The 15,021-nt window shown below is 51.7% G+C and overlaps 1 protein-coding gene across 2 annotated transcripts in view; it reads left to right on the plus strand.

Moving 5' to 3' along the window:
• EMP2 (epithelial membrane protein 2) overlaps positions 1-3,604 on the plus strand; it is a 73,803-nt gene extending 70,199 nt beyond the window's left edge. For both annotated transcript variants that reach the window (XM_087870503.1, XM_045784011.2), the window contains exon 5: positions 715-3,604. In XM_087870503.1, the coding sequence (XP_087726629.1) occupies positions 715-902 (188 nt within the window). In that variant the 3' untranslated portion in view covers positions 903-3,604. The remainder of the gene's footprint in view (positions 1-714) is intronic.
• Positions 3,605-15,021: the final 11,417 nt, after the last annotated feature.

Below are 15,021 nucleotides of genomic sequence, written 5' to 3' on the forward strand. Positions count from 1 at the left end.
GCTCCAGACATTCCTCCTGACCTAACAGTATCTGAAGCAGTAAACAAGGAAAAGCACAGCACCAAAAACGCTTTCTCCTCCCTATCTGTCTCTTTCGAGGGAGTAATAATTTTTGCTGAAGGATTTTTCTGTGGCCAGAAGTTGGGATGCATATGGATCCATAAACTTTTATAAGTAAACAGGAACAGGATTGCCTGGGGCCGGGGGTCGGTTGGCAGCCTATGGTCCACGGGCCAAGGCTGGCTCACTGCCTGGTTTTGTAAATAACCTTCTACTGGAACGTAGCCCAGCCCACTCATTTGCATATTGCCTGGGGCTATGTCCACGCCACCACTGCCACCACTGCCACCACCACCACCACGGCTGAGCTGAGTAGTTGGGACAAAGATTGTTTGTGGTGCACAGACCCTAAACTGTTCTCCGTCTGGCTGACCCATGGCTTAGACCAGTTATGACTTTGCCTCTGGGCTGGGTACCCAGCTGCCCAAGCAAAATCGGGCTCAGCTAGCAACAGCGGGAAGTGAAGCCGTGCGGGGTGGGCAGGCACAATCCGCCACGAAAGAAGACTAGTTGTGATCTTTCCCATGAACTAAAACAAACACCCGCCAATAATCAGAGCTTAAGCGTGTCTTCCTCTCCGGCTGTGGTCCCCTCGGGTCTGTGCTGCCTGCTGTGACGTGGTCTGTGATTTGTTTATTTGCTTGCTCCCGGCAGGCCTGTGTGTCATGATTGCAGCTTCCATATATACAGACCGGCGTGAAGACCTTCACAAGAATAACCTGGGATTGTACGCCCTGGCCCAGGAGGGCCGCTACGGCTACTCCTTCATCCTGGCGTGGGTGGCCTTCGCCTTCACCTTCGTCAGCGGTCTCATGTACTTGATCTTGAGGAAGCGTAAATAGAACCCGGGGAGGCTGCCTTTGCTGCCGTGCAGAGTCCACAGTCAGATAACCGTTTTGTATATAATCCTTTTTTTGTGTGCGGTTTTTCTAGCAAACATATTGTTTCCTTTAAAAAACAAAAAAAAAAAAAAAAAAAAAGAGAGAGAGAGAGAAGAGTTTTTGCATTCTCGAGATCAGAGACTAGACCATGCAGGCTGGGATTCGGAACTCCTGCCCATCTGAAAATCTCAACGAGACAAAGCCCCAAGTCCAGCAATGCTCAAATCTAAAAACGTTCAGCGGGATGTTTCTTAACCGAGGGGATATGATGTGATGTGAGAAGAGAGCCAAGAAAGCCAGGTCTCGGGGGGCCATCCTTCCCCAGGTGTGAGCCACGCCAAGCTCCCCCTCAGCTCAGCCTCCCCTCCCCTTACTGTGTGTCTTAGGGTTGGAGGTGGGGTGAGGGGGGAAGCCTCCTCGGATGTTTGGCCAAGTTCCATGTGAGAAGCAGGTGTCGCCCCCGCTGTTCTGTCTATACCCAGACCAGAGCCCTGAACCTCCTGTAATAGGCTGGGTCCAGAAAGCGCCACGGACCTTTACTGACACGGTTACCCGCTTGCCTTAGGGAAGGCGATCTTTAACCCTGGGTCGGATTTACGTTCACCCTAAGGCAAAGAATCTCAGCATGTGATCCCCAGCAAACGTAGTAACGGGGCCCTCCCTAGACCCACGGAATCAGAGTCTTCAGAGACGGGGCCTGGGCACCTGCATTTCTCACAAGCTCCTTGGTGATGCGTAGGTGACCTGAAGCCGAGGTCCACGGCCCCAGGGCCAGGCGAGCAGAGCTGCCTCATAAATGTTAAAGACCTTGTCATGTCACGCCGCTGGCCTCCGTCACCCCCGGCCTTCCCTGTCTCTTCAGCTGCTCCCAGGTGGGCCTTCGCAACAGCAGCCCAGGCCTTGCGTCCAGATAGCCTAGGAGTGCTGCTTCCCCCCTCCTCTAAGTGGGAAGGCCCGGCCCTTCTCCTCCTGCCCTGCCTTCTAAGGCTGGCAGACCTCCGCTGACCCCCATTTCTAGAGCCTCAGCGGACCCACCCACCATTCATTCCACAGCATAAATTGCAGGAGGCTTGGTGCATGCCAGCCACGGGTGATATCGTGCGGGACAGTCTCTCTCCTCCAGGGCTCGCCGTCCTGTGAGGGAGGCAGATGGAAAACTTAGGAAAAGCAATCACACTGTGGGGAAGGCGGCAGAGAACACAGCTCTGGGTTCAGAAGCGAGGCCCATGGGCGGGAGGGAGCCTGCTCTACGCCAGCCTATTTTTAAACGCTCCCGGAGGCACTTAGATGGGCCGCAGTACCGCTCCGGCCAAGGGAAAGCCCTTGCTGGGTGGGGTGGTCTGGGTTACCCCCAGAGGACACTTCCCTGGAGTCCCGACTGCAAATGAAGCCGTGAGAAGCTTCCAGATTGCCGTGGCTTTCAAACGTCAGCGTGCACGCTGCCCCTTGGGGAACGTGCTTTGCCAGGGTCTGGGTGAAGAGCGCTCCAGGTGATTCTGAAACCGTCCTGCGGGGTGCCGTGGGGAGCTTGCCCTCAGTTGTGCAAGCACCACGAGTGTATGGCAGGGCAGGTGACCCCGGGGAGTGCCTGCAGAAGCAGCTTTCCACCCCTCGCTGTCTGGAGCCTCCGTGTTTTGAGTGCGCTGCCGGGGCCGCGTGCTGGGGCCGCGTGTGGGACTGTGTACGTGCTTCTGCACTTGACCTTCAGCAGCCCGGGTCCCATGGAGCTGGGAGGATGTCTGCTTTGAGTGATTTAGGGCCGCCAAGGATACCAGAGCAGGACTGGGTTTTCTCTCCATCCACTCATTCACTCATTCCTTCGTTTTCAACCGACTCTTCAGTGCGTACTATGTGCCAGCCACCGTGTGAGGCTCTCAAAACACAGGGCAAGCACATTCAGACACCCTCTCTGAGGCAGGACCCCAGCACAGTGCAGGGTGACACAGGGACAGAGACGAGATCAATGTCACCTCCTGCGTCCACGGCAAACTCCCATCAGTCCTGCTGTGGGTAGGAGTGCAGGTCACACCCCTGGGGTTTGCAAGATGCTAGGTGAGCCTCCAGGAGGAAGGTGGGGCTACGTGCCCCAGGGCTTTCCACCCAGGTGGCTTTTCTAGATTTTTCTTGTAGCCACAATGGAAACAAACGAAAACTCTTAGAGCCAGAAATCTGGAAAGCCTACTCCCCAGGCAGTGTGTGAATATCCTTCCCCCAAACTTGAACATCTGAGACGACCCCATGGACCTTCCTGGCCGGTCGCTACTTCTGTGTAGCATACAGTGTCCAAGTCCATCTGTGACGCCAGGTTTCGTGAAACATGAGAGCTGCTTTCCCCACCCCTATCCCCGGCGGTGTGACCTGCATTGGGGAAGTGAGGAGGAGAAAACGGTCCAACCTCCTTACCTGTAGGTCGAACCAGCCCTCACTGCATGCTTATCCTCTGTTACTCAAGGACAACCCCGACACACATTAGCCGACAGACCCAGGAAGCAAAAATTAGGACCAAATGCGCCACCCATAACGACTGTGTTTGAAGGGACTGTAGTTTGCGCCTTTTAGAACATTTTTATAAAGTACTGTAATTCTTGCGTGGAGCGGCTGTGGATGGAGACAGACTAACCTGTTTTGTTATTTGCATTAAAATTACTTTGGGTCTCTGTTCAGATGAGTTTGGAGGATTGATTTGTTGCTCTGAGCGAATGTGTCTATTCAGACCTGAATGTGGGAAAATTGGGGACGGTCCCCGCACCCTCCCTCCCCATCCTCTCTGCTGTAGGTTGAGTCCCTGCGCGCACCGGAGTCCTCGGATGCTCTGTATTTACTGAGGATGAAGAAACCCCGACCCTGAGCCCGTAGGGACACAGCTCAACGCAGTAGCTGGAAAGATCCGTAGAAGCTGTGGCCTCGTTTAAAATCTGCCTGGATGGGGAAATAACTCGCTAATAGTTGAAAGGTTACTTACAATACGGCAGGTGAGACAGTTTTGTGTACTAGGGGGGCAGTGGTTTGGGGGGAAATGCAAGAGAAAGGCCTGGAGGGTCAATTGGAATCTCGGTTTGGGGACAAAATGTGATTTTAGAGTTAGATACGTTCTGTTTCACGTGCCTTTAAGGTAGCCTGTTTCCTCTATTTTATATAATGTGAAACTACGTGGCAGAGTTTGGAACCACATCGCCCAGCGCAGTAGACGCTAGTGTTCCAACCGGGCCAACAGCCAGGGGAGAATGCCGCCCTCTCGAGTGACGGGGCGCTGTGTGATTTCTCATCAAGATACTCATGTGTGGTCTTCACAGCGAGCAACTGATGTCTGACAACTGATCACAGGACAGCTTCCAACCCGCTCTGCCTCTTCTGGAACCAGCGTTCTGGAAGAAGGACCTGCAGGGGCTCGGGACCCCACGCTTGGTTAGCGGTCTGCTAGTGCCATCTTAAAATTCCTAATGACAGTGGAGCCGACAGCCGCACGTTTCCTACTTGCAGTGGTCCCCGAGGATTATAGAGGCAGCCCTGTTCTCCCTGTTCTCCCTGTTTGCTTGATAAAGACTTCTGCTTTAAAGGGTTGGGTGATGATGAAAATGAGACTATCTTGACAGCGCACGCTGCTAAGAAATGAAAATTCAGCCAGAAAAGAAGGAGACGATTGATACGTAGGTAGATAGGTAGGTGGGTAGGTCCGTAGGTAGGTACGTAGGTGGCTGAAGAGAGGGAGAGAGATCTTGAATTTTTATGTAAGGAAAGCCAAAGGTAGTGAAAGCAATCTATCTGGGGAACCTACATTCTCTTGTCTCTACGCAGAAGTCGCAAACTAAAACCTCCAGGGGGTGCTGTCTGTATTCTTTGTGTTTCTAGAGGTTTTTGTTGGTTGGTTTGGTTTGGTTTTTGGTCTTCGTGGCAGGTAGATGGTGGTCACCCCAGAGAACTCAATTTTACATATTTCTTCCATTTGGAAGAAAGCCTGTCGTTCATTCATTCACCAGATCCTGGTGGCCTCACCTGCTTCATCCCGCAGAGTGCTCCCTGTGTGCTGGAGAAGACGGTGTATTCTGCTGTTGTCAGAGGCAGTGTTCTGTAGATGTCTTTCTGGTCCACTCGGTCTGAAGTCCAGTTCCAATCCAGTGTGTGTCCTTATGGACTTTCTGCTGGATAATCTATCCATTGCCGACGGTGGGGAACTGGAGTCCACTACTATTACTGTATCCCTTCCTTCGGATCCGTTAATATTGCTTTATGTCTGGGTGCTCTGATGTTGCATTAATGATGGTGCATTAGTATTTATGGCCAAGGGGTCCCTTCATCACGAGGATGTCGTAAATACTTCTTCACCCAGTATTTGTGTATGTATGTATTTTGGCATAAGCATTATGCTAGCTCTTAGGTACTCAGTCCTGACCCTGGTCTAGACTTACCTTAGTCCCCCCTGCCCTCAAAAAAAAAAAAAAAAAAAAACAACCAGAAGTGAAAAGAGGAATACTTGGTAACACGTGAAAATTACATAAATTCAAATTTCAGTGTCCATAAATAAGGTTTTATTGGAACGTGGCCATGCCGTCTTGTTTCGATATCACGCGGGCTGATTTCACACTGCACTGGCAGCCACCACAGCACACACACGGCCTGCAAAGCCTGTAATACAATCTGGCCTGTTACAGAAAACCTTTGCCATCCGCTGGTCTAATCAAACAAGAAGGGAACCGTCTTTCTGTGTGTCTCGTTTTAGGAACAAGAAGAGTTTTCCTAGAACCCTTTGGCAAACACTTCCCGAGGTCCCTGGCCCAAGGATTCCAGTTTTCATGCTTAACCCCAGCACTGGCAGAGGTAATTAAAATGACCACGCTTCACATGGACCTCTTAGCTGGGTATCAGGTTCCTTCAGTGAGGGATATACTTAGGATCCACACCCTTAGCAAAGAGAAGAGAGGGGGTGACCAGCAGTGTCTGCCCCAGTCCATCCCTGGGCTGTCCAACATCCACACACAACTCCGTAAGAATTTTCATGATTCTTTTATATTCATGAAATGAACTAACCCCTTCCCAAGAGGTCCACAGCCTGAAGCCAAAATCAGTTAGTACGTCCAGCTCGGGGGTCACTGGGTGACGCTGATTATCCTCTTTATCAGGTCCAGATGTGGCTCCTCGTGGCCTGGCAACCTATGATGAAAAGCTACGTCATAGACGCCCAACGTACCCAATACATAATGGAGGGAAAGGAACAGGATGTCTATAATAAATGGTCCTCTTTGGAATATGGATGAGCAGAAAGGCAATCAATGCCCAGTGGCCAAAGGTTCACTGTCAGTTGTGAATACCAAGAACTCCACTGGTGGGGAGTGAGGTCAGTGGTTGGTCAATGCATGGCCTTTGATTCCATTCAGGGGGACCATCTCCTGGGCCCGCAGTCCTCCAGGGCCATATCCAAGATGGGCAGCAGGGAGGAGACCCCTTCCTCCTTCCCGTGGGCATGAGGCCCAGTGTCTCAGAAGTGCCTCAGGGGAGGACGGTCACGGGCTTGGTCATAGACCGTGCAAGGCCAAGCCAGCCAGAGATCGTACCTGGATCTTTTCTGTTTTGTCAAACAACAAGCATTTATTATCACTTGGATTTTGCCAGGAATCTGGTAGCAGCCTCGCTGGGCGGTTCTGTCTTATGGTCTTTCATGAGGTGGGCCTCATTTCTGAGCTTGAGAACTCTGTCTCCTCATCCCTGGGCTCTGTATCTTGAGGCCATAACATCAAGCCGTCATAATCCCAGCTACGTCCCTGGGCTTGGCCCTTTGGTGAAAAAGGCTAGGACCTGGCTTATCTTTTCTAGTTATCTCATCCATTCTGCTCGGCTTCCTGCCTCCACACTCCCGACCTGTACTTTAGAGCAAGGCTTAGCACAAGGCCTGCTTTTTTATGGCCCAAGAGCTAAGAACGCTTTTTCGTTTTTAAAGAGTTGTAAAAAAAATGTGAGGGAGAACGCAACAAAGACCTGAGGTGGCCTGTAACACCTAAACTCTTTGCTGTCTGGCCCTTTACAGGCCAAGCGGGCTGATTCTTGGCTTAGAATTTGAGTCATCCGTCCCTGCAAATCTCTGAATCCCCGGACTCACCATCGGTGTAGATTGCAGGCTTCAGGCAGAGAGAATCTCAGTGAAGCCATATTTTCTTCCACTTTTGCCACGAGATGAACCACCTTTGGCTCCAGATCGACTTTTTCTCGAAGGAGCTTAGCGAAAACTCCGGTGAACACATGGCAACAGCTCGATGTGTTTGTACAACTTTTCCTGATATGACAGCACCCATAGGTACGTGGTTGGTGTGAGACAGGTGACAGTTTAAACCAGGGGTAAACATTTGGTCCATGGCCCCAATCCAGTCCACCGCCTGATTTTGTGGACGAGATGATATTGGCACCCAGCCACACACGCTAAACCACACATTGTTCACAGCTGCCTTCAAGGGCAGAGATGAGAGGCGCCTGGGTGGCTCAGTCGGTTAAGCATCTGCCTTTGGCTCAGGTCATGATCCCAGAGTCCCGGATGGAGTCCCACCTCTGCTTCTTCTCCCCACCCTCAGCTCATGCTCTCTCTCTCAAATAAGTAAAATCTTAAAAACAAAACAAAAAAATGGGGGCGCCTGGGTGGCTCAGTTGTTGAACGTCTGCCTTCGGCTCAGGGTGTGATCCCGGAGTCCTGGGATTGAGCCCTGCATCGGGCTCCCTGCTCCGCTGGGAGCCTGCTTCTTCCTCTCCCACTCCCCCTGCTTGTTTCCTCTCTCGCTGGCCGTCTCTCTCTCTCTGTCAAATAAATAAATAAAATCTTAAAAAAAAAAACAAACCAAAAAAACAAAGAGACGAGTTGGTTGCCAAAGGGACCATACTAGACACTAAGCCTGATACATGGGCTATCTGGCCCTTCACAGAGAAGCTTGCCAAACGTTGGTGTGAAACCAGTGTCTTGCAATAAAATGCAAGGGCCACCCCTTCCCAGCCTGGAATAGCGGGTCCTCACTGCCCTCGGCTCTGCCATCTCCGCTGGCCAATGGCACAGTAGAGTGTTGGTTGATGCAGTGCCCACATTCAGTGTCATCAGGCTTCTTAGCTGCAAGCCACAGTGACTCTGGCTGACGGACCCCGAACAGGGGTTCCGTAAAAGGAAATCAGGTAGAGCCCAGGCTTTGGGAGAACGCAACCAAGCCCCTGTTGATGCCTCCAAGTCTTCCATAGAACGGTTTGCTAAGGAGACGGAGGCTGGCGCCACAAGATGGTGCTTTGCGCTGAGAACTTGACCTTCCACAGCCCGCTGCTCCACCAGAAGGCATCTATCTGTGCTACCCGCCCCCCGTCCTCCGGAGGCCGACTGGCATGGTGCGTCTATCTGATGGATGAAGACTGGGTCATGGACCACGCCCTTGCTGCAAGGGAGGCTGGGAAATAGCAGGCATGTTCCTTGTCTGTAGCCGGAGGTAAGGTCTGCAACCCACCAAGACTCAGAAGGAAGGGAATTCCCCAAGAGAGGAAGGAAGTTCAAATGCAGGGCGGTCCAAGCCAGTGGCAAATGCCTGGTGTGTCCTATCAAAACCTGGTTCCCTGTTCCCACAGCTAAGCTCGTGCTTCCCAAGCTTTATTGACCCATGTCTTGCCCACTGCTCTTTGCTTACAGGCCTGTACAGCCCACACAATTATTTGCTGAACATTTTTCTTTAAAGCAACTATTTTTTACATAAATACGTTTATTCAAAAGGAAAGTCTCAGGTAAGTTGAAAATCAGCATCGGTTGTCATAAGTGACCTAGATATGCTGTAAAACAAGAACGTTATTAAGGGTATCGTCCGGCAGAGGTTTTGAGCCTGAGGACTGCTCCTTCCCAGGGGAGAAAGGAGGCTGGGAACGGGTGGATAGGTGTTCAGATAAGGTCAGGACCATAGCTACTTGGTCACAAGACAGTGACTTCTCTCTATGTGGTGTGACTGTACGTACTACTTAAATTAGTCGGGTACCACTGGGGGTATTTGCGTCGTAATGACAATATAAAAAAACCCCATAAACCAGTGGCCTTGCTGGTGTGAGGGAATTCACACGTGCGCGTGATTCCTCCCTCTCGGGATTTCCTGAGTCCGCTCTTTCTGAACTGCGTTGCCTCTTTCAAGCTGGCCTCATGATACATACCAGTCCAACAGGAGATGAGAACCACGTATGTTGGTGTAGCCACACCTGGGTGTATGATCAGAGGCTTCCGGCCTCCGAGGAAGCCCGCGACGCCCCATACTCTCAAACCCCTTCTGACCGCAATCCCCGATCGAGCTTCTGGGGTGGCAGTGACCCAGGAGGGTGTTGTGTAATCCCACGCGGATGGCCGCATCAGGAGCGGCGGCTCGGCCAGGTGTCTGGAGCGCGCTAATTACAGAGCGGAGTCTGGCTTTTTAAGGGGCTGAGGTTTCTGACTCATTGCCCGTGGGGCAGGAGCTTTGATTTGTCTTTTCTGATCACTGCATTTCTTGCTTCTACCCAAGGAGCAAGGCCCAGGACTTCCAAGACCAACCAAACCCTCCCCGGGAGGCAGGGCCAGGCCAGGCCACCTAAGACACATGGGCCTCACATCCAGACAGGCCCAGGCTCCAATCCGACTCAGCAGTTAGTTAAGGAGAGGCTTCTCCAAGCGACCGAGATGCTGCAGACCTCGTGTCCTAATCTGCACAAGGGGCGTGATGCTCCGTCCATCTGGTCTCCCGTCGGCCCGTATGTGTTAACACCTACTGTGCACCATATACTGGGGTAGGCACGGAGACAAAAGGATGGACCGGACAGAAGGGTCCCACGCACTCATGGAGCTTTCATTGTAGTGAGGAGAAACAGACAACAAGCAAGATAAATAAAATTACAAATTGGGATACAGCCCGTGAAGGGAATAGGGTGACGGGAAGACAGCAACTCAGGGGAGGCGAGGGCTCATTGTTGACGCTAAGCTGCATTAGGAGAGCTGAGGGCAGAAAGGACCGGGTCGCAGGACCAGCTGTTACACAGGGTTGTGGGATTCAGTGAGGTTGCACACGTGCAGGACATGGGGACACACGGAGGACGTTAAGTGCTTGCAGAGATGCCCAGAACTCCGGTTTACAGAGCACCTTGCCATGAATTGTATCATTACATTTGGTTCTCACGGCAATCTGTCAAATAGGGCAGACCCTGTGCACTCCTTTTGTTGGTGGGAAAGTGAGAAGAAGAGCAGGTAAGTACAGCAAGGAGGCAAAGCCATTTCCTTTGGTCTCTCTTCTCCCCAAAACCACCTCCTTTGATCGATGGTGGCCCCTTGCAAGATGGGAGTGGGCGAGCTCGCTACGGCTGCATAACAAACAGCCCCAGTGCATGGTGGCACACACCCACAAGCGTCTGCTGTTCCTGTGTCTGGGCTCAGCTGCAGCTTGGCTGGGCAGCTCTGCTGATCCCGGCTGGATGTGGCCCCAGGTCTGGGTGTTGGCGGATGAAGACCGATCTTGTGTGAGATGGCTTGGGACACTCAACCTTGTTCATAGCTCTCTCGTCCTGGATAAGACTGACTCCAGTGTAGACGCATGGTGATGACAGATACGCAGGAGAGCAAGGGGAAACACATTCTCTTAGGCTTGTGATTGGGATACCGTTCCTGCTGCCTTGTACTGGCCAAGCCAATGGTTACAAATCTTACCTGGGCGCAAAGGAGGGGAAACCAGGTCCCTCCTTCAGGGAGAGGACCGCACGGTCACCTTGCGGAGGATGGCGGTGAGAAGTTGAGGGGGGGCGGGAGGGAGCAGAGTATTGCGGCCATTAATATAAGCTGTTAGTGCTGACTTCTGTTTGGGGCCATAAAACAGAGAATGGCTGTGTGTGTGTGTTGGGGGGGAAGCAATGGAACCATCTAGAGCACACACCATTTAGGGAATACTTGTGAAAATGCAGATTCCAGACCTGTTACATCTCGAGGAGACTGACCCAGTATCTGACATTTCAGGACTTTCAGGTTTTTCAGAGGATCCCAAAGTTGGTAGGTCATCATTTTCAGGGATCAGACCTAGGTCCGTAAATCAGAAGAGTTTTAATTTTGCATTTGGAGGTAAATACTAGAGCATGTATGTCAGTATCTCCTCCAACCCTCCGAAAAATATGTATCCCAAAATTATCCGGCTTCCAATGCATTTGTATTACCGGCTTTGGGAGGCCCAGTGGCCAGAAAGTGAAAGAGCAGGTACGACTACCACCCCCTAGTGGTGAGTGGCCGCACAACATAGCAATAAAGTCCCGGGGCAGAGATAGATTGTTTAGCCTCCAGTTGAGCCAAATCCGACACAGCTGATCAAAGCTAATGTGAGTTATTCCTCCTACCAGAACATGGCTATGTACTGATTTTCATTAGCTCAGTTTATTAATTTTTAGCCATGTGATTTTTTAAAAATTTAAATTCAATTAATTAACATATAATGTATTATTAGTTTCAGAGGTAGAGGTCAGGGATTCATCAGTCTTATATAACATCCAGCGCTCATTACATCACGCGTCCCCCTTCATGTCCATCACCCAGTTACCCCAGCCCCCCACCTCTCTCCCCTCCAGCAACCCTCAGTGTGTTTCCTATGATTAAGAGTTTATCTCCCTCTCTGATTTCATCTTGTTTTATTTTTCTCTCCCTTCTCCTATGTTCCTCTGTTTTGTTTCTTAAATTCTACCTATGAATGAGATCATATGATAAATTGTCTTTCTCTGATTGATTTTGCTGAGCATAATACCCTCTAGTTCCATCCACATTGTTTCATTTTTCTGATGGCTGAGTGGTATTCCATTGTATATAGAGACCACATCTTCTTTATCCATTCCTCCGTCAGTGGACATCTGGGCTCCTTCCATATTTTTAGCCATGTGATTTTTGTATTCTCATTTTTGGTTGGCAGAATATTACTGCATTGAGACGGATTCGCAGCTTACAACTGGATGTCAGGATAGACGTTAACTATTGTTCCATGAGACAAGAATATCTTTCCAGGGCAAAAGCACCTTGAAGTCATTTTAAATAATTATGTTATGAAAAGTACCATGAATGTTTTCTTTCAAAATCTGTCCTTGTAAGAGGTCCCTAGTAAGGCCACAGTTTCTCACTGTTAGCACAGTGGACATGTGGGACCAGAGAATTTTCCGTTGTGGGGGCTGTCCTATGCATATGAGGCATTTAGCCGCATCCCTGGCTACCACCCGTTAGAAGCCAGCAGGCAGTCCCCACACACACACCAAATTGTGGCAGCAAAAAAAGTCTCCAGACGTTGCCAAATGTCCCCTGGGGAGCGGAGGCAAAATTGCCCTCAGTCGGGAACTGCTGCCACGGGGTTTTATATACCAGGGAATACGGTGACGGGCGAAGCTCTGGGAGGCCGCAAGGGCGCTGCTGGAAATTCTGAGGGGGGCTGGCCCTACGCCGCTCACATCCTCGGGAGAACAGGGCAAAGCCAATGACAGCCGCCCCACTGTGGCCGTTGGCATGGGTGAACACGGGGGAGAACAGCACAGGCTGTCCCCGGTCCCCAAGCTGGAACTGCACATTTGCTCAATATTTGTCATCAGCCGGAACAAACAGACAGGAGGAACCAGGACGAAATTGCTGCTCCGTGTTTGTAGAAGGACGATAGCCTAATTTCACCAGGGGCCTGGACATCAGTGAGGAAAAGGAGGTGTGACCTGACCTTGGCACAGGGTTACCTTGAATAACAGATTTTTAAACTTTTTCCAGAAGGAGAAGTTAAATGGCCAGGACAAGGCTGCTGCCTCGTCCAGGACGGGGTGGCGGCCGAGGGCGCTGCTGGAGACCAGAGCCCAGCCAGAGGAACAGCCACCCCCCTTCTTCCTCTTTGTCATCCTCTGTCCTCCCACGGCAGGCTGGGATGGGTGGACCTTGGTCTGGAAGCAAGGATCCTGAAAGCCCCCCAGCCCTTTTCAGAATAAGGTGCAACATCCAGATCCTGGGAAAGTAGCTCCCTGGGACCAGGGGACTGGCCTCACCAGGGCTGAGGACCTTGCTGAGCTGGCCGCCTCCCTACAAATCGGGTCCCAGCCTTTCGGGGCTGTGTGCCCTGCAGCCAACCACTGGATTTCTCCGGGCCTCTGCTTCCTATAAAATGGGACTGGTGGCGGCAGCCACTGCAGGGCTCATACAGTCGGTGCTCAATGAGGGCTGTTGATCTCCTATTATTGTCAAGACCACCTACCAAGTGTGTGGTTGACACAAGGATTGAAATTAGATTTTCCAGCCCAGGATCCTGGGTTCTTACCCTTGCCACGTGCCGGAGCCCCCTGGGATGCTTCCGAAGCCCGGATCCCAGAGAGGTGGGAGCAGTGTGGGACTGGAAGTGTTAAAGTTCTCCAGGTGATTCTAACGGGTAGCCCGGGGCAGAGAACCTGTCTCCGGGCCACGGGCCAGGTGGTAACTCAGGTGTGATCCAGTAAGTCGGGACTGACCTTCTGAGACTGGCTTGTTTCACTCAGCCTAACGGCCTCTGGGTTCAGCCACAATGCAGCATGGGACCGGATTTCCTCCTTCTTTACTCCCGAATAATAAATACTCTGCTGTACGTACACACCGTCTTTTCTTTACCCATTGGACACCGTAGATGGGACTTCAGTTTGTAACCATCTCTGGATACCGCTTGACGAGGTCCCTCAAGGAGCGAGGCTCAGAGGAACAGAAAGTAGATGTGGGTGACCAGCAGCTGGGGGAAAGGGGAGGGGGAACTGGGGCTCAAGGGGTACAGAGTTTCACTCATGCAGCTTTGAAAAAGTTCTAGAGATCCCTGTACACCAGAGTGCCTATGGTGAATGATAGGGGACACGCAAAACTTTAAGAAGGTAGATCTCATGTGTTTAATATTTTACCACAATTAAAAAAAAAAAAAAAAGACTGTCAAATGAGTGGTTCAAAGAAGCGCTAAAGTCTCCAGAGTGGGCAGAGCCCACAAAGAGCAGGACTGAATGAATCCGAAGGGGCTTCCTGGAGGAGGTGGTGGCTGAGCTGACCATGGAGATGGACCTTCTAGGAGGAGAGGCACTGGGGAGAGCAAGAAAGCGGAGAGCCAGCATATGCAGGAGCAGCAGCAGCAGGCATGGAAGTTTTCCCAGGGGATTAAGGAGAGCAGCGGGCCCTGGGAGCTCCAAGCAGGGATCTGGAGACATGAACTGCAGACATCCTGCTCTGTTCCCGAGGTGTGGCTCCCGCCTCCCCACCCCTGGGTGAGTTGACACAGTAACCAGAGTATCTGTTGAAGGATGATGACTCAGGCTCCCCTTCCAGCCTCCATCTTGCTCGGCTGGTTTTCTGGCAAGGGAGGCAGAGGCCCAGAGGGCAAGATGGGGCAAAATGTGGCCCAGTGTGTGACTGGCCACATGGTGCCCGTAGCTCCCTGATTTCCAGTTTGGCCTAGTGTCTGTCTGGCTTGTGTGTGGAAGAGTCTTTCTAATTGCTGGTGGGAGAAAAGGGTTTCTTAAAGGGTCCGCAGCCCCACTACCTTGGAATTCCCTGGGGGGCCTGCGGATTCCTGGGCTGCACCCCCGGGGTTTTTGAGTCCGTCCCTCCAGGGTGGGGCCTGGGAATCTGCCATTTTAACAAGCTCTCGGGGCTTTGGATGGATGTGGGTGTCAGGGCGCAACTGGGAGGATTTCATAGACGTTCAGTCCTGTCAGCTAAGCCGGACCGTGCAGATTAGGGGAGGGATTGCCCGGCCCGCCCGAATTTCCTTTCTTCTCTGCGGGTTCTCCGCTCCGCCTCGCTGAGCATGAGAAAGGCACAGGGGGCCTCAGAGGCGGTGTGGGAGTGCCATGACCTGACTTCGGTGTAGTCTCACTGAAACTGAGAAATTAGAAAAAAGAAAGGAAATGTCCCCTCCTACACAGGGTCTGCTGATTGTCAGAATAGCTGTTCATCGTGTGGACGTTTATTGCTTTTTTTGGTGGCTAATTTGCAGTCCCCTTGCTTTGGTAAGAACACCCCAAATTCCTTTCGGAGAAACCTCTCTCCCTCCCTGCGGGCAGTCCGATGGGCAGGTCAGTCAGGGGTCTTGTGGCCTGTGACGCAAGCCAGACCAATCAA

Source organism: Ursus americanus, chromosome 2, assembly GCF_024610735.1.
Source record: "Ursus americanus isolate L20-20 chromosome 2, mUrsAme1.1.p, whole genome shotgun sequence".
Classification (NCBI taxonomy): Eukaryota; Metazoa; Chordata; class Mammalia; order Carnivora; family Ursidae; genus Ursus; species Ursus americanus.